Source organism: Centrocercus urophasianus, unplaced genomic scaffold (assembly GCF_019232065.1).
Source record: "Centrocercus urophasianus isolate 14NV4802_14NV808 unplaced genomic scaffold, USGS_Curo_1.0 seq_25, whole genome shotgun sequence".
Classification (NCBI taxonomy): Eukaryota; Metazoa; Chordata; class Aves; order Galliformes; family Phasianidae; genus Centrocercus; species Centrocercus urophasianus.
Genome location: NW_024884811.1, coordinates 4,741,478 through 4,761,998, shown reverse-complemented (window position 1 = coordinate 4,761,998; position 20,521 = coordinate 4,741,478). Strand labels below are relative to the sequence as shown.

Here is a 20,521-nt window from a genome sequence, read left to right as displayed (position 1 = left end):
TTTACAACTTTAGCAGATACCTCTTCCACTACTGTTTTTTAAATCTTTCTTTTCAACACTCAACTGTCATTAGCATCAAACAGCGTGGACACGAAAAAAAATGCTCCAGCATTCTCCAGAAAAAAATCACAGTGAAAAAATTTTATGAGGAAGTGGCTGCTTTGTAAAGTGCTGTTCTTTAAAAATCCTCTTTGAAAAACTTAATACATTGAAACTACAAATCTCCTATCTTGCTTGTATTGGAAGCCTCAGTGCATACTTGAAAATATTTTTCAGACACACGTTTAAAAAATATCTTCTCAGGAAAAGAAAGCCATGAATGCTCAAGGTTACCAGTAAAGAAAAACACATTGCTATTTATCCCCCAAGTCTCAAGTGAATTTTCTAACAGTTGTGAATCTTGAAATGAGAAGCCTTTGGTGAAAAGCAAGGACAGAGGGGGTGTTATTCAGGACAACTCTTAATATACTTTTCAGTGTCAGATCACTCAAACTTCATTGTTTTGTCCTGATTGGTTGAGGAAATTGATGAGTGAAAGTATTTCATGACCAAAATGCCCTGAACTGTTCATGCTTCCCTCCCTTCAGTTTGGGATTAATTCTTGGTGAGGAGCTGGAGGGCTTTCTTTAGAAACTGAAATTTTGCCTGTTTGACAAGACTTTCTTATGTTTTGCAGGTAAGAGTACACCCAGTTTGCTCTCTTCTGTACATACACATGCTGTGCTTCTCCAAAAGACGACCTCTTAAAAATTATGGCCAAATGGCTACTAAGAAGTGTAGTATATAAGAAGACTAAAAGTTCGTAGTAGCTGATAGGTAGCTGCTTCATTTCAAGCACAAAACTTAGTCCACTCATTTTTAACAGCACGGAACAAACATATAACTTATGCTATCATCAGGCAAAATTTCAGTTTCTAAAGAAAGCCCTCCAGCTCCTCACCAAGAATTAATCCCAAACTTGGTTCTGGTAACCAAGTGCTAAATAAACTTTCCAGATTTGTTCATTTACTGTTTTGTATTCCTGAAATGTTGTAATCTTGTTCTGTGAAACTGGAGAATAGTTTAGACATTGGTTTCAGGTTATGTATTACCATCCACATAGAAATAATTCAAATGGCTACACAGTTCTAGAGAAAGGAAATTAAAAAAGAGCTGAAGATTTGTGTTACCATAGAATCATAGAATTCTTGGAAGGAACCTCTGAAGGCCATCTAGTCCAACTCTCCTGTAGTGAACAGGGACATCCACAGCAAGATCAGGTTGCCCAGGGCCTTATCCAGCCTGACCTTGAATATCTCCAAGGACAGAACATCAACAACATCGTTAGGCAAACTGTTCCAGTGCCTTACCACCCTCACTGTAAAAGATTTTTTCCTTATATCCACGCTTCTACCTCCTGTATCCTGCCAAAATCTACCTTCTTTCAGCTTGAAGCTATTTCCCCTTGTTCTGTCACCACAGACCCTGCTAAAAAGTCTGTCCTTTCCTGTAGCTCCTCTTTAGGTTCTGAAAAGCTGCTCTCAGGTCACCTCACTGCCTTCTCTTTTCAAGGCTGAACAGCCCCATGTCTCTCAGCCTGTCCTCATAGGAGAGGTGTTCCATTCCATGGGTGATTTTTGTGGCCATTCTCTGGACATGCTCCAACAAGTCCATATTTCTCCTGTTCTGGAGACTCCACATCTGCTCACAATAGTCCAGGTGAGGCCTTGCAAAAGTAGAGGGGCAGGATCATCTCCCTCACCCTTCTTGCCACACTTCTGATGCATGGGATCTGGTTGGCTTTCTGGGCTGTGAGGGCACATTGCTGGTTCATGTCCAGCTTCCCATCCACCAGTTCCCCCAGGTCTTTTTCAGCAGGGCTCCTCTCAATCCTTTCATCCCCCGGTTTGTTCCAGTAATGGGAGTTGCTTCAAACCAGGTGCAAGATCTTGCATTTGGGTTTGTTGAACCTCATGAGGTTCACCTGGGCCCTCTGGCCAAGCCAGTCTAGGCCTATCTGGATGACATCCTGTCCCTCTCGTGTGTTGACTACATCTGTCTCAGTGTCATCAGCAAACTTACTGAAGTTGCACTTGACCCCACTGTCAGTGTCATTGATAAAGATATTAAAGATTATCAGACCCAATGCCCACCCCTGGGGGACACCAGTAGTCACTGTGGATCATGAGTGACTTGTAGTTCTCATATGAGAAACTGCACATATACATATGTAGATACTGAGTTCTAACATTTTCGTATGCTGGGTGGTTATGGTTTCACTGCTATCTGGATTGCCTGATGATAGCATAAAGCAGTCATGATAGTATGAATGACTGTATTACTATTCTTGAGGCAGAATAAAACTTTTTTCCTCAAATTTCCAAGAAGGATATAAATACATATACCTTCAGCCTTTAACAGCTCACGTTTGAGACAAAAAGATCCATTTGCTTTATCCTAGTTTTTTCTGTGTCACCCCTTTCTTAACCACCTCCCCTCCTTGGAGAAGAATACTGAAGGAAGAAATCACTCCACTGAGAACCATGTTTTGCAGTGACTTATACTTAAAAGTCTATCAATTCCTATATTCTTGTTGGCATTTATAAGAATATAATTAGATATTGCTCAGGGGAATTTACATTACGTTTGACCTGTGTTACAAGGTGCTCATCATCTTAAGTCATAAAGTATTTCCACTTTCAGTGATGGTGAATTATTAATTGCGGACTGAAACAAGCTCCAGAAAGGACTCTTTTGCCATTTGAGAAGTGCTAAAGTTGTGTTAATGAAGCCCATATGGACTTACAAATTAGCTCATTTTTAATCAATTAGATAAATTACTGCTGGGGGATTGACCACGGAAGCCTGAGCCCTAGATAGCTGTCAACAGATACTTTATTTTAGTTATGGATTCTTTTCCATTTGAAGACATGAGAAATGCTCTGCCAAATTCTGCTTGCATTAAGAGGAAACGAAGAAGGAGAGTGTTTTTTTGAGGTGGTTGCAGTCCCTGTTCCTTTGGTACAGTTAAATCTCGTGAGTAATTGTACCTTAAGCAGCTGCTAGGGTTAGCTCCAGTGGTTACACAGCCAAGGGGCTTGGACAGAGATGACTGAACACTTCTGTCCCCTGTATCTTTATTGATGTCATGGATGAGGGTTTTGAGTGTATCCTCAGTAAGTTTTCACCTGACACCAAGCTTGGAAGAAGTGTCGATCTGCCTGGGGGTAGGAAGGCAGAGGGATCTGGACAGTCTGAATAGCTGGGCTCAGGCCAGTGGGATGAAGTTCAGCAAGACAAGTGCCCAGTCTCTTTGGTCGCAGCAACCCCACTCATCGCTACAGGCTTGGGGCGGAGTGGCTAGAAAGCTGCAGAGAGGAAAATAATTTGGGGTGTTAGTTGGCAGCTTGCTGCACATGCGCATGCTGCAGTGTGCCCAGGTCATCAAGAAGGCCAATAGCATCCTGGCTTGTATCAGAAATAATGCAGCCAGCAGGAGGAGGGAAGTGATCGTTCCCCTGTACTCAGCTCTGGTGAGGCCACTTGTTGAGTATTGTGTTCAGTTTTGGTTCCTTCACTACAAGAAAGAGATGGAGGCCCTGGAATGTGTTCAGAGAAGGGCAGTGAAACTGTGAAAGATCTGGAACATATATCTTATTCCACGATTCTCTGATTCTCCAGTTTAAAGCCAACATAGGATTGTCTGTGTGGTGCAAAAAAATTGTGGTAAATTTGATAAAGCTACTTGATCTTTTTGTTTATTGAAAGGATCCTACTGCATGGATTAGTATGTCCACTTCTTGAAAAAAATTCATATTTAAAAACTAAAGTTTGACAAAGCAGAGAAAAGCAGAAGACTCTCTATATTAAAAACATACAGCATGAGTATCTGGTTTATTTTTTAGAATAATTGTCTCATATTCAAATGAAGCTCTTATGCAAAAAAAAAAAAAAAATACACATAATCAAAGTAATTTTTGTCTAGATTTTACGTGGAGTAGTGCTGGCTGAATTTCATAAGCTATTTAGCTTTGCGTGCTTTTACTGATCACTTTTCACGCCTGCAAAAAATACAGGACCAAGGCCTGGGAGCAGTTAATTTTCACATAAAATAAAAATTTTGGTTTTATGTCTAAATCCAGAAGACCCACACTAGCTTCTTAGTATCATGCTCTTTCTTTGTGTCATTTTTGCCAAATGAATAAACATTACAAAGGATTTTTCCCTTACTAATAGGTAGGCTATGCAATTAAACCCAATTAAGGTAGTAATTCCTTTGTAGCAAGCTGTGGTGTGGATTTTCTGGGGGAAAAACAGGAAATTTTGCCATTTTCTTGTGACATTAGGGCCTGGAAATTTTTTATTCTATTGTACCCAATGCCTTTTATCCTAGATAGGTGCCTAACATTGGTCAGGTAAATCTGCCATCTGATGATATTTCTTTTAGCTTTCGAACATCTACACCTGGAGGTGTATTACATCCACTATATTCTCTTTAGCAGATCCAGCATAAAACTGTACCTCCTGCCAACATTATGATTCAGAGCTGCGCTTCTCTTTTTCGCAGAGGTAACACAGCAGTGTGCTCCCTGGCATTGCTGTCACACTGCCCTGTCTCCTTGGTAGGTTATTTCATGCATTAGACTCCCTTCTTCAGGTGTTCGTTCCTGTTACGATAACTTAAGCTCCTGGAAAGCTCAAGTAAAAGCTTGCTGATAAAGTAAGGTTTTGAGCCTTGCTAGAATGCATCCTGAATGCACATGAGCATTGTTCGGGCCCCACATACAGCAGATGTGTTACTGAAAATATTTGTGTCAGGAAGGGTATCATTTTGATCTTCTGTAGCATTCTGGTAGGAAGACCCTTTGCAGTGGAAGTCTGAGGGTATCAATTTTTGTCTTGCACATGTGGGCAAAGTTTCAGGGCAGGCACAAATAACCACATAAGTGGAATATTTTATATGTAAAAAACATGAAGTACGTGACACATTCTCTTCCTGGTGGAGTAGCTAGCTAGAGGAATAGAACAGGGAACACAGCTAAATGGTGATCAACATTACCTGTAATATTTCAGCATTTTATGCTTTAGGGAACCTTTTTGTACCTAAAGTGTCGCTTCTTTTGAATACCTTGAATATCGCTGTAGGTGCCACTGACATTTTGTGATACAGGCAGAAAGCAGTTTGTGTTGATCACTGTTTTGACCACGTAACAGATGACTCTGATGAAATGAATTCAAGTCACTGAGTAGTATTTTGGAAAACTGACAGTGCATAAGCATCATCAAGGTATTCTACAGTTACACTGAATAGTCAACAAGTTTTGTCACTAATGAATTGGGTGGACACAAATCAGCAGTGATGTAGAATTTAAGAGAGTTTTTCTGTATCAGCTTTTAAGCCATTTGGCAAATGAAGAAACCTGGAGCTGGGTGAATGTGGTGAAAAAAAATGCCTGGAATGTCTAGGCCTCTGTTTTCTCAAGTGCACAGAAATAAAATGACTGTTGGTCAATTCATAGTAATGGGCTTTGTATGTAGGGTTGTTGCTTCTGCATTTTTTATTCTGTGGCACTTCTGTGTAACTATGTTCTATCTTTCTTCCATGGAATTCAAAGATTTTAGTTTTGAAATTCAAGTTAGAATTTTGGAAGCTGTCTTTTGGGACAGTGCAATAACAAGACCCACACAAAATCAAAACAAAACAAAGCAAATACGCTCCTAAGAGAATTGTGCTTCATGCTAGTAGTAAATTATTTAACTCTCTAGTTTGCTGAAGAAAAAATAAATTCCTTCTCTAAATGTGAGAATAAATGTAGAGGTAAGATTTTGGTTCATTTGTCTCAAACCAAATGCTTTTTCATGTAAGCAACTCATATTAAGTTGATCATTAAAATAGCTTACTTAGTGCAAATTGTTCTTTACTCACTGTGTATGACTGGGACTCATATTCATTTCATATAGGAAATACTGTAGAAACTTAAAACTAATGTAATTACATGACAACATAGATTGTGTATCATCTTCTTGCTACATTTTTCAGAGATTTGAGTGTTATTATTTAATTCTACTTTAGCAGTTTAGGAAATTGTCTATGCTGGGCTCACCTACTCATTCAGTGCAGTGAGAGGCTTAGGGAAGCTTACTTTTATACATCTTCACATCATGCTGCTTGTTGTACCCTTTTCCTATTCCAGATGACTAATCAATGAAGTGAAATAAAACTCACAATGTTAGAAAATAAATGTGTAAATTGAAGCAGAGAGGAGGATTCTTTTTTGAAACTGGTGTTTCAGTTAAGTGTTGAATTGGGCAGAACTAGCCTATAGTTATTGCCTTTTTATCTATAAGTTAAGAGCCAAATCATCTGACCTATGCATTTTTCTGGAAAGTGACTGAAGGAAATAAAGTCATATAAATCGCACAAGTCTAGATTGAGTAAAAAAAAACTAGCAACCACTTGTGAGTTAAGGAAAATAATATGTTTATGTTTTTTTCTAGAACTTTTTTTTTTTTTTTTTTAGTAGTAGGGGAGCAAGAGAAACTTGTATCAGTAATGCTTCTTCTAGATGTTAACCTAGTGCATAGGAAAACAGACTTTCATGTATGAAATTTCATCTATTTATTCATTTTTTTTTTTAAAGCAAATTTCACTACAAGATCAATGTAATTCAAAAAATTTAGTTTCTTGGGTTCAGATTTGGTTTAAACAAGGGAAATTTAATACTTCCACTCTCTATAAAAATCTGAGACAGAAAACAACACGAGTGGCTCTAAGCAAAAATTTCTTCTCTGTAAAAGTGGTCAGGAATTAGAACAAGCTGCCCAGGGAGGTGGTCAAGAAACATTTAGATGTGGTACAAAGGGATGTGGTTTAGCAGGCAGTATTGGTGGTAGGTGGACAGTTGGACTGGATGATCTTGAAGGTCTTTTCTAACCTTCATGATACACTGATTTTATGATTCTTTCCACTGATAAGTTTTGCAAGGCACAAGTAAGTTGTTTTTCTCAAACCTACCCAGTCAGTATGGTTTATTCTGGTCATACAGTTCATGTGCACTTACTGCTTGTTCTTTTAAGTTCTTCTGACAGCTCCGTAGATTATTAAGCTTGGCCTGTATACGTAGACTATTCCCTCTAAGTGATTGCATGGCTATCAGAGGAGATAAAGGAAACTTAATTAAATCTACCGTGCTTTTACATAGCTTCTATTCCCTTAATGGAATAAAATGATACTGTTGTCAACAAGTAAACTTGTTCATCTCCTATACCAACTCTGCAATTAATGTATGTCATGGTATTTACTAGGACAAGCAAATTGACAGTTGTAGTTCAGGCATTAATTGCACAAGTGGTTATTATTATTTCATACTGTGATATAAACTAGTGTGCTAGCTGGGTAGAGGTCAGATAGTCTTCATTCAGAATCTTTATTGCACTTTATTCCAAATATTTGTATTTGTTATTTATGGAAGATCTTTCTGTTCCTCACAGAGGATTTATGAGGTCCTGCATGTGCAATTGCTGTTCTGCTTAATTCAGTTTGTTGTGGTACTAAGAGAGGAACCAGCATAAGAGGGTCTTAGAGACTAAGGTGACCTCTGGTATCACTGACAAAAAAGTTCTATTAAATCTAGTGTAAGCACATGTATATTGGAACACTTGTAATGCCTGCTGTTGTTGGCAGAGATGCAACACACACTAAATTAAGCAGAGGAAGTACCTAGAAATGCAGCAGAGGAAGTACCTAGAAATGCAGCAGAGGCTTTCGCAAAGGATCTCCACCCTGTTGTGTGGTATTCAATTTATGGGATCAGGAGAGGTGCCTTTAGCCACCTCACTGCTCAACGTGGTGTAGTTCCTCAGCCCACTCTGCTGCAGTTCTGTCTCACTTCACTCTGCAAAGCTGGCCTTCACTGCTATATCTGCAGAATCAGCCTATAGCTGCAGCTGCCTCATCAGCTACATGTACACTGCCAAATGCAGGCCTTGACACCAGGGGCCAGCATCTAAACAGTGTTCACATGTTATTGCATGGGCCCGTGCTGTGTCCTTGTGGCATAAGACATAGTTTCTGTTTGTGCAGAGTCCTTCCCAAATACATGCAGTGCTTTGGTGGCCACGTTGTCACATGCCACTGTGGAGCACGTATGGACATAAGGGTTTCAGCTGGGAATGCCTGAAGATTGCATAGAGCCTTTTGGTGTGATTTTGGAAGACTCTGCAGATGCCTGTCTGATTATACAGACAGCATTCACAGTTTGGTGTCTGGTATGGACCAGAGAAATCTGGGGTGCGTGCAAATTCATAGGGCCTTGAGATACTCAGGACGGTGGGCCCTGTTCTGCTTAGGGGTGGAGGTGTGTTCACTAGGAAAAGAGCTGTTCCTTGACATTCCTGTCACAGCATGGCTGTGGAGAAGGTGAGAGAGATGCTCAAATTCACAGAGATGAAATTGATAGCACAATTCAGTGAAATTCTTAGAACCAGAGTAGCGCTCAATAAATGACTGAGAGAAACATAGGGCAGTCACATTCACTCTTTTCATTTTTTATGGTACTGACAGGGAATGAATTGTATCGATGCACGTTGTTCGAGGTAGGATTTTTGAAGAAAACAGGCTTTTGTCTCCCTAGGGCCTCTGAAAAATTAATTTGTACTGACTCAAAGTGTGAATTTAAGGTTAAACTGCTTTAAATTATTGTGTATTATGATGAGTTACAGAATGAAAGTGGCCTTCATTCAGGTCATTTTAATGTCAGGGTCATTGTGTCCTAGTATCTCACTTGCTGATAACCACATCATGTAATTGCTTTTATGTAGTGAATGATTAAGTGCCAAAACACCTTTAGTCAGGTTGACTTTCTTCACAGCCAGATACTTAATCATTTTAGAAAGTGAGACATAAGTTCCTAAGTAACTTAGGTTGCTTTTGAAAATTTAGTTCTGTTGGAATATTTGAAGTATTCGGCTCCATAGCAACAGCAAGGAATTGTTCCGTATATCCTGTATTAACTAAATGGACTAAAAACATGACTGGTTATCAATTTTGAATAATATCAGCTACATTACAGGTATAAGAATAAAATACTTTGTGATATTGATAAGCAATTTCAGTAGAGGAGTGAGGACAAATCTTTATTTTTTTCAGAATATGTGATGAAATTTTAGGTCTCCAAGGTTTTAATGTTTTGTGTGAAAAATCATAGGAATTAATTAGTTGTGCTTGCTCTTGCAAATGGCTAAAATTTATAAAACAGAGTTATTGATTTTGTTTTATGCTGTATCACCTTCATGAAAAGATAACACAGTGTCTCCTTGGTGTATGAAAATTAAATGACTAACACAAAAATGAGATCTTTTTAAAAGAGTAAAATTAAAATGAAAAAATTAAGATTTTCTTAGTGCTGCCATGATATTCACAAGTCATTCACATTGTGAAGTGATGTTTAAAAGACATGCTTTTAAATTAAGACATTAATAAGATAAATATGCTTTTAAAATAAGACATTAAATTGCTAACAGTGTAAATTTAATGAAAATCAGAGTTTGAATGGATTGTATAAATCCATCCAGAGTTCAGTAGCAGACAGTGCAAGAAGCTTGGAAAGTTTCTTCATTGATTCTGTGTGGAAGAGTGACTCTTCTCTTTTTGCCCCACTTTAACATGGGTAGGAATGGGATTTAAATCCCTGATGGATAAGGAAGCTGAAGCATTCATTTTGTGTTAATACCCAATCTTCTCCATCCCATGGAGTGCCTTTCCAGGCTACTACAATTGATTCCCAGTGTTTCAGAAAGCTGTGAACATCACCATACTTGGACGTTTTTGTCTCTAGCTTTGTTATCTTTTTGGAAGAATGTAATTCTGAGATATGGTGGAAAGTGTTTCCATGAAGTATTTGCTTCTTAAAAATAATATAATTTAATTGAGGTCTATATCTCAGTGATAAGCTTTGATGCTGAAAAGTTGTTGCCTTGTGGTTTCAGTAGGTCCTATGATGAATTAAGACTGTCTAATGTAGTACAGAACCTGGATTTAAGTGGTAGGAGATAAGTAGGATACAGCCACTGATTTTCATTGTGTAGTCATGCGCCGCACAGTGAAAGGAGTTGAAAGGAGTCTGTGCCATTATTCAACCTCTTTGGTCAGCTTCATCCATCAAGTCTCTTCTGCAAAGATTTTGACCTTTCTGCAGTGTAAGACAAGAGATGCCTAATAAGAGAACTGTCTGTAGGAACACCAAAGAGTCAGCTTTTCTGTCCATGGGCTACATGTGTGCTTTAGATAATTTAGAACTGGAAAACATGATCAAACTGAAAGGTTAAATGCAAATGAAAAATCATGTATGAAACACCCTGGAAGAGAAAGTTGTAATATCTTCATAGGCACTTCTCATCCAAATTTCAGAAATAGATTCTGCATTTCTGTTGTCCACACTGAGGTAGGACTTGAGAGCTCAAGGATGCTGAATATCTCCTCACTTCAAATATGCTTCATGAGCCTCCTTTTCGCTACAACACGAATTTATCATTTAAACTGTGTGTGTTACTCCAGTCTATAGAGCCGATTCACAACTAAGTTTCCTTTGTTTTGTGCTGATGTAACTCCACTCAGATCATATGAATATTCCTTGTCCCACATGGAAGAGCAGATATTTCATGCTTAGTTAATATTCCTACTTCTCTCCCCAGGGTACCTATCTTTCTTTGCTAAAAATTCTTTTGAATGCTCTAATTAAGAATAAAATCTTTTTTGAATATTAATTAGCTTTTCATCGTCCTCACTGAAAATATTTAACTCAAAGCAATTTCCTGGTAATTATCTTCTGATTATAACTTTGAGAAGACTTAACATTTATTAGAATAAATTCCAGGTTATCAAATAACATTTCCTTTTGCATGTGTCCAGTTAATAGCAACTTCAGATAAAAACACAATCAACAGTAGTCATGAAGAGATAGTTGGTTTGTTGTTTTTTTTTTTATTTCTTAGGCTTCCTACCTACAGAAACTGTCATTCCTTCTGTAGCTTTCCCTCTTTTGCTGTTTTGTACTTTCACGATTTAACTGTATGGTAGATGACCATGTCCCTCAAGCTCACAACTTCAGCATCTTTTGAGTGTTTGAATCTGTTAGGCCTGTACAAACAACTTTGTACAACTTTATGTGACCAGGATTTTTCTTTGTTGCCTTTTCTTGGAATGGTGAGGTAGGACCTGATGCCTTTCTGTACCATTGCTCTTCCTTCAGCTTTCTGTTTATTCTGTGACTCCTACTTAGGTATAATTGAATGCCTGAGCAAAGCTTTTCTATTTCCAAATTTGTTTTGAATATTTAAGAGGAAGAAATTTGAGTTTCATGCTACATGGCATGTGGTACTTTGGATGAGCAGCAGGACAAACTCTAAAGACATCATATTTAAATTCTTTCTATTGTGAAGTAGCTTTCCACTTTGAATAGCTGGCCATAGGAAATACCCTTAGATATCTCTGTAAATGGGTGAAATTCCCAAAACGCCTGTTTGAAAAGTTTTCTAAATCAGGATGTGAATTGAGGACTTTAACCCCTTGCTAATAAAAGAGGATTCTTTTGAGCTTTCAGGAATACTTCGTGGCATGCTGCTATCATCCTCTGTGCCAGCAGTCATCATCTGTGTCTAACAAAGCCATATCTGAATGGAATCAACTGCAACTGTAGCCCATTGCAGAGTCCTCACCCTTCCAGCCTAGTACCTTGGTGTTATCTTGAGTTTATGAAGATATCTTAAGTTGCCCTTTAAAGCTTACTGTCTTTTCCTTGCAGCACCATTTACTGTTTTTGTTACTGAGCTAGGAGCAGTAACTGTTCTCACAGCACTGTGGAAGAACATTTGCAGGACTTTATTTCACATGACACATTTCATAAGGATCTTGGGCAGAATTCCTTACAAGATTCACCCAAGAATTTTATGTAAATTCAAACCCTTACCATGTGTTTCTGAAGGGAAGAAGAAGCAACACTGACTTATTTCACTAGAGCTATCTGATACTGTTGTAAGAGAGCAAAATCATTACAAGTCCCCTTCACTTCCCTGAGCTTGATGAGCTGCTCTGTACAGTTCACCAGCAGAGCTGTCAGAAAGGATTGCTCCTTACTTTCAGCATGGCTAACACGTTGCTAGCAGCCAGCTGATGTTCCTCTCCTGCTGACTGGTAGTGCCCATTCCACCAGGCTCTTGGTCTGCTTCCAGCCACTATTTATAATCTGAACAGCAGCTGCAGAGACTCTGCTTCATTCATGTGTATCAAGTCTTGTGGAGCTAGTTACTATTACCAGATGCCAAATGTTGTAGTGAAAGTACTCCAGTCTCCATTCAACCAAATTTCCCATTTCTGTCATCCCAAGACAGTGACTCTCATCATACCTCTATCGTGCAGATCAGTGACACCAAAAGAATGTACTTGCCCCTGACCAATGGTTTGCAACTGTGACTACAGTAGAGTAGGAAAACCAATTTTTAATTAGTTCAGTTTAAAGCAACATGTCTAGTAATAAAGCCATAGAATAGTAATAAAGCATAATTCTGCACACCCTTCTTTAAATCTAAAGTAAAGCTTAAATTGTGTTTTACAGTGCTGATATTGCCTACAGTGCAGCAGGTAATGAATAAGCAATATCTCAGAAAACATCTCTTGATTTGGACTGCTTTTGTTTCTTTGTTTCTTGAAGGCATCTCTTGAAATAACTTCATTCTGAATGCAGCTCATTAATGTGTGCTCCCTGCCCCTGCCTGTGCAAGTCTTCTCCAACTGTCTAAACATGGTGACTGGAGATTTTAGGATTAATTTTCTGTAAGCGACCTACTTCACAGAGAAAGATTCTCATTTATAGCCTCTGGCATTCTATTCAGGTCACAGATGGACAGATAGCAAAGCTATTCCTCGGTGACTTACTGGAGTTGTAACCAATACCCAGTGAGAACAGAGATCAGCTCAGTGTTAATTGGTCAGAATGCCTAAAGGTATGCAAGATCATTGAACCCTACTTTAATTTTCAGGGATGTCTCAGTTATGCTATAGGATACTAGACAGTGCTTTGCTGTAGGAGCATGTTAAAGCAGGGATAAAAGTACTGCGTGCTACAGAAGTTAAATATCTGATGTTGAAGCCTTAGCCTTGAAGGTGGACACCAGGCACAGTTCTGGCTGTGGAGGTCTCAGATATTACCCACGTAAGAGATTTGGTGGCCAACACCAAGGATCAGAGGTCCTGGGAATGTTTACTTACTATGAAGTGCTCACAATCCCATGAACTGTCGACACTGTGAAGATAATTCTACTTACAATCAGTATGATCTAAGCCTTTCTTATGGAAACAATTTTTGTACATTGTGGTCAGTGAAAGCAATAATACTCCTGTTTTACTGTTAGCCATTACAGGCCCATTTTCTCTCCTGTAATTGGTTTATACTCTGCTGCTGCAGAAGTACTGATGCAGCTGTTTGTAAAACAGCTTGTTATCTTGTGTTCAGACACTCAGAATTTTCACAAAGGAAATTACTAGGCTTCATCTTCTGCTACAATACTTGCAAGCATGCAGTAGAACTTTTCATGATGAGAAAGGGGCAACAAGCCAAAGTGTGAAGGGTGTTTCTTTTTTTGAAAAACCATCTTAAAACTTTAAGTGTGCCATGAATCCAGTGTTGTTAACTGTGACAGGACTGAAGAAATGTGTATTAAAATCGTGGTAGTGCCAGTAAAAGGGTGCATGGCTTTCAGAACACAGCAAAAAAACATAGTTAGGCATGTCAAATCCTTAAGCTGCAAATATGTTTGTGCTCATGTCATCCCGTGTACACAGACTGCTCTGCTCTTTGAGCTGCAGTGCAGAACACCTTTCAGTGTGTTCTGTCAGGAGCTGCATTGCTGTTTGGATCACTTTCACCACTGAATGCATGTTCCCATTTCAGATGAGCAAATATATTCGTGTTTGTTTCAGATGTTTGCAGCCATGAAGACTACACTAAGACAGAGCTTTGCTGGTATTTCCTATGATGCACTCTAATACACTGAGGGCAAAATCAATTCCTTTTAGCAAAAAGCATTTCAATCAGTAGTTAAATAAAAGGCTTTAAAGAGTATGTGTAGCCCTCTTATACGTGTCCTGAGGGACTGCAGTGCTAGCCATAGGCTTGGTTATGATTTTGGATTACCTGTGTGTGTGCTTTCAGCTTCTGACCTGTATGTTTCCCACCCCAGGTCTCAGCCCCATAGTTTTCTATCCTAAGGGAGAATTGCTGTTGAGCTTAAAGTTTGTCTTTCTCCTTCTTTACTCTGGAGCTGTAGATAAATTTGAGCTAGTGTAGCCCTGTAGGTATAGACCTTGATACAGGTAATTTTAATATGGTTTGAGAGCAGCCTGTTGTACATTTTATCAGTTCCTAAAATAATTAATTTAAATCTAAATAAGTCCAGTTTTAATAAAAATAATCCACAAAGCATACTTCTTTTTTTCTCAATATGTTGTTTGAAAAAGCTAAATCAGCACTCCTACAATGGGTTGCAGGCTATTTTAATCAGATTACGATTTTAAGAAGTATGTTAATACAAAAAAATAATCCATGCCTTTGATTCTTTGTTTTCTCATATTGATATCCATCACGTTGTATTTTATGTGGGAGAATGCGGACTTTTATGAGAAGAAACAGGATAATCCTAAGTAATTGAAAAATTAGTTTTATATGTGACAGTACACAACAGACTGATTTAAGTAATATACTTCTATTTTATGGAGCAGTAGCACTATCTGTAAAAGATATGAGCAGGATTCTTGTCAGGATAGTTAGGGTACTGAGCAAAGGTGAAAGTGAGACACTGTGAAACCCACTCACATGGTTACTCAGCATTAATTTGGACTCTGTCTTCTGAGATCTTCTGAGCTTATGAAAGCTTACCTGTACCATTGTGAGTATACACAGTGCAAGCTAAACCCTTCATCTCCCTTTTAGTGTCTTCAATTGTGATATGAAGTGGTCAAACGGTTCACCTCTGTAATAATAATAAGACACATAGTTTATAATCCGCTGTGTTAACTGAATATAGTCTTGTGTGTGTGTAATTCTTCTTGAGGAAAGATGAGTATTATGATACATTTTGTAAGCAGGAATGGTGTCACACACAGTTTGCTACTTGTCCTGCTGTGTTGGAGCTATTGAATATAGCCAATTGCATGAACCTGTTGGTGTGGTCATTTGTTTGCAAGATCAGAACATCCAGAAAGAAATGGGAATGTGATGATGAACTAGAATTTTCACAGAATTTGTTGATATGATGTGCTATTGTAGATGAAAATTTGATAAGAGAAACAGAAGCATAGACATTGCTTCAAAAATTTGTTCTCATCTTCTTTAATATGTGAGTCAGTGTTCCCTGATGAAATGGGATTATTAGTTTAGTCATTTAAAATTTAAAATTTTTGGTGGCAAACTTCTAATTAGTTGAATAGTTCATGCAATGCTAGAACAATTTGAAAGAACCCACGTTCCTCTTCTGAAAGAACTTGTATTCCTGTTCACGGGGATGTCACAATATACTTGGAAGAAAATGCTGGAGCATGGAAGAATCAGACATCCCGTGTTAGTGAAACAGTAAATGTGATCTGAATGGATAATGAATATTACTTGATGACTGGCTGGCTTTGAACACCTCAGGAAGTTCTCTAAGAATTATCATGTTTCTGAAACATGCTTTTGTGGGACGGGCTATGCATATGCAATTGCAAAAAAAGAAACCTAGTGGGTAAAATGGTGGCAGAATGTTTCATTGCTTCTATATGCAAAGTTCAGATAAACCTATAAATTTAAATGCAAAATATAATTAAACATATTGCATTATAATAATGAGAAATAGACTACAATAATTACTCATAATTCACCTTAAATGCAAAGTCATTTTGACCAAAGTTACAAATCTTTGGTTTTCAATGGTGCTTTTAACAGTAACCTGATTAGACAAAAGGAATTATTTTCTCTCTGTATGTTCCATGTAGGTGTGCACCTCATATGCTGCTGTCTTTATAAAAGTAAACAATGATGACCTGTTTGAATACTAATACATTCACCTGATAGGTCTGACATTTTTTTTTCCTTTGCATACTCAGTATAAGGATGGAGTCTACAGATGATGGATGACTAATTATCTTTGAAAACTAAAGACCTGTATTTGCTCAGATAATAACTAAACTATAGGCAAGAATTGTTCCTCCATAAGCAGCTCAATAAACCCCACCACCAGAATCAGTTTGCAGTAATGGAAAAAATCTCTGTGGTTCTTGATCTTTAGCTTCTTTGCCAATATTACTGAAGAATAATTAACAGTATTACGATGTTGAAATATAAGATCTTCGAACTTTAATTATAAATTAATTTTAAAAAAGGAAGTATAAAGTATATGTCAGTCACAGAAGGCTTGAATTAGGGCTACTAAGCTGTAGTTCCAAAGCACTATATTATTTCTCTTGTAACAGATCTCTTTCTACAATATCTTTCATTAAGGAATAGGTTGAAAAAGCACTTAATACATATATGTTAAAATGATGACTAATCATATGCATATGGTAAAATTACGAGGTGTTGCATTTGGGAAGTTGATGTGTATTTCATCATCCTTAACATTTTATTAAAACAAAATAACTGTTGAGCTGGGAGATTAGAGGTTGTTTTCCAGTAATGACATATTTATATTAAGAATTCTGTTGATGACTATTTTTTGCATTTAAAGCTTGGATATTTGAGCACTTGCATTCTCATTTGAACATTTAGTCATAGAGGTGTCTAAGGATTCTCATTCTGTTCTTGCAGTTCGACAATCAGCAAGCATTGGGAAGCAGAACTGGCCACGCTCAAGGGTAATAATGCTAAGCTCACAGCAGCCCTGCTGGAGTCCACTGCCAATGTAAAACAATGGAAACAACAGCTTGCTGCATATCAGGAGGAAGCAGAACGTCTTCATAAGCGCGTAAGTCAAGTCAAACAGCCAGAGTCAGTGAGACGGAACTACTGGTGAATATATTTACTCATATTGAAATAGAACAAATAAGCATAATGTTGAAGATTTACCTAAATCTTTGACTCAGACAATAATGACCACTTTAAAGCACAAGGAGTTTCTCAGGAAGTTCTTTTTTATCAGTTCCTTTTCTGTAGAGGATTTTTTTGCAGCAAAAGTTACCTAAGCTGTGAGCCATAGAATATTCTTGCCAGCATTCAATCTTCATTTTATGTCAGCTGCATCATATTTGTTTCAGGGCCTTCTCCATAGAGTGCTATGGAGTCATTACATTCAGCGTCCTCTTGCCTTTAAGCCCATAGAAATGTGACATCAGATCTGTAAGTTAAAGAAATCCTTTTGTAGTTTCCAGAGGTGCTGAAGCAGAACAGCTTCCTTTTGTCCTTGCACCCAAAGAAAACTGAGCATAGGATCAAGCTCACAATTAAAGATCTGCTCCTGCATGCATACAAAAGGGACAGGATCCCATTCTCTACTTTCACAGAAGTCTTTTGACAAACCAGAAGATAGAGCTTAGTGCAGGTAAGAGTAACACTCTTCTGGGAGGAATAAAGAATATGCAACAATGAAAGCTGCGCTGTGAATATAAGTATACAATTTCTCTTCTCTTTTCCTATGTAATATTTAATATATTGTTATAAATCATTCAGTTTTATCCACATGAATTTGTAATTGTAGCTTAAGACATATTTCTGTGCAAAGTGAAGGCAGCCATAAGACATGTATGGAGGAAAGATGTACTTTGGGAAATTTATTATAGTTTTGTTATTATCAGGAAATTAACTTAAGGAAAACAAACAAACAAACAAACAAACAAAACAAAGGACCTTGTTGTGATTTAATCCAGCAGGTCGCTGCGCTTCACACAGTTGTTCACTCACTCATCTGCTTCCCAGCAGAATGGGGAGAGAATAGAAAAAGATGAAGTAGAATCTGTGGGTTGAGATAAAACTATTTACTAAGATAGAGAAAAGGATAATAATTATGACAAATGTATATGTGTATGTATATGTATTATAATAAGTGATGCATAAGTAATTGCTCACTATTCCCCGACTGATGCTCAGCTAGCCCCACTATCAGCAGAAGAGAACAAGATGAACTGACACCCCCTTCAGAACTCCTTCCACTTGATGTTATATGGTATATCATATGGCAAGTTTAAGACAGCTGTCTTGATTCTGTTCCTTCCCAGCTCCTTGGACTCTTTGCTGAGAGTGGCCTTGGCTCTATGCAACACTGGTTAGCAGGCTACTCTAATCATTGGTGTGTTATCAACATTGTTTTTCTCCTAGAAACAAAACATAGCATCATACCAAACACTTTGAAGTAAACAATTCCATCCCAGTTGAAATTAAGACAGATGGAACTGAGCTTGTTCAGCTTGGAGAAGAGAAGATTCTGGGGAGACCTCCACTGTGGCCTTCCAGTACTTACAGGAGGTGTATAAACAGGAGGAAGAACAACTGTTTGCAAGGGTAGATAATGATAGGACAAGGGGGAGTGGTTTTAAACTGAGAAATGAGGGGTTTAGGTTGATATTAGGAGGAAGTTTTTCACACAGAGGGTGGTGATGCGCTGGAATAGGTTGCCCAGAAAGACTGGAGACATTCAGGGTCAGGATGGATGTGCCTGTGGGCAGCCTGGTCTGGTGGTTGGCGAGCAGGAAAGTAAAAACTAGATGATTGTGGTCTTCTTCAACCCAGGCCATTCTATGATTCTGTATGCTTTTGTGCATGAAAACAGTATTCTGGAATAAGCTGACAGATGGGAAAGGTCAAGTACAAACACAGCGGACTTTTAATTTGATTTTATATGGTGAACTCTATTGGACAAAATAAGATATGGAAACTGTAGTTAGCCAAATTGCAAAAGTTTCTCTCAGACCTGCACTGAACCTGTCCACTGAAGGTTTCCAGTACTTGAAGTTAGTAGTCACTGAGAAGTTTGGCAGAAAATAACCCCATTTGTATTCCAGCTTGTACTCAGATATCAGAGTGTAGGGGTGGCTAGGCTTAGATTCTGGATGACGTCCAATTCAACACTCTAAGTCTGATCACGTTCAGTAGAGCATTATCACAATTATGGATTCACAAGTAGCGCACTGACCAATTCATCTAGTCATGTTCAAATGGGCTCTCACAATGACCCTTAAGGAAATTGTCAGCATTCAATGAGAACTCTCATGGCTGGATTAGTGAACAGTGCAGCTTATTAAAGGAACAGGAGTACAGGTTATTTTGGATTGCTGTTGGTAAGTGAGCTGTGTGCAAAGCACATGAGGTTGACTGAAAATAAGAATGATGTTTCCAACTGCAAATGCATTAAATTAGGGAATGACTCTGTACAACATATTCCTAAGTTTCCCATGGGCAGCACTCTGCACAACTCTGTTTGCAAGTGTTATCCAATAGGTGTCCCTATGGGGAGGAAGGGAAGCTCAGCCCATTGACTGATCTTGGAAGTCAGCAGTGGTATCTTCCCTTCCATTTCTCTTCTCTTAAGGCATTTGTATACTATTTTCTTACTTTAAGATGGAGCTTGAGTGACTTTAGTCAAACAGAAAGGTGGAAAACTGCTGGTTCATGGCTGGCTCACTACAACAATGCAGCTTATCAGTTCCAATAGTATCACTGTGTCCCCATCCCTGCAAAGATTATGGAGTCTGTCCATGGGTCCTCCACCCTGTTCTGCCCTCCATGCTGCTTTTTCTTAGCGTCATCTCACCTAGTGTTTGCTAACAGCTAAGATTGCAGGTCACATTAGGGAATAATCATGGAACAGGTTATGACCTGGGAAACCATAGCAAGTATCAGGCTGTTGAAAATGTCCTATATCTGGACTGACTTGAAACGAGAATCTTGCAATCCCAGCTGAATGAGTTGGGAAGAATCGGGAAGAATAACATTTTGCAATAGACCCTAACTGCATGTGTTAATCTGTCTAGATGAAATGCATGAAGTGTAATTAAAACTGGTGCTTTTTTTTGCAGATTATTTTCAATTCAAGAGATTGGCAGATGATGGCAAAATTGCTTTGCTTCAGAAAGATTCTATTGAGGCACAAGCTCAATATATGTTTGTATGGAGGCTTTCAGTTGTCTCATTTAAGCATCCCCTTTGGAATGGTGGAAGCTCTAACCTGCAGTTCAGTTTTGTGAATGAAAGATAATAATCATAGCTGATAAATTTATGTAGATTATAAACTTATATCATGATTACTACACTACAGAAGTTCATGTAGATTTGACCACTAGATAGGTTTTACAGTGAATAACTTTTTGCTAAAATATAGACATAATGAAGTGGCATTCTTCATAATAATATGTATTAATAACTTCAGGCAAAGAGGAGACAGTGCAGTTCTGATCCAACAAAGATTAAAAAAGTAAAACAGAACAACAACAATAACTGAATTTCCTGCCCACAGCTGAGAGACCCATGAGACAAGATGAGCAAGTTGTGATGATAGATGATCCCTTTTTCTTCATATTGCTGTC

General features: G+C 38.2%; 1 protein-coding gene across 2 annotated transcripts in view; it reads left to right on the top strand.

Annotated features, from left to right (window-relative positions):
* The window catches only part of HOMER1 (homer scaffold protein 1), an 89,861-nt gene that overhangs the window by 48,140 nt on the left and 21,200 nt on the right, over positions 1-20,521 (top strand). The window contains exon 6 of one of the 2 annotated variants that reach the window (XM_042825892.1): positions 16,815-16,971. In XM_042825892.1, the coding sequence (XP_042681826.1) occupies positions 16,815-16,971 (157 nt within the window). Of the gene's footprint in view, positions 1-676; positions 773-16,814; positions 16,972-20,521 lie in introns of those variants that run through there. The other variant, XM_042825893.1, reaches the window with a different exon arrangement.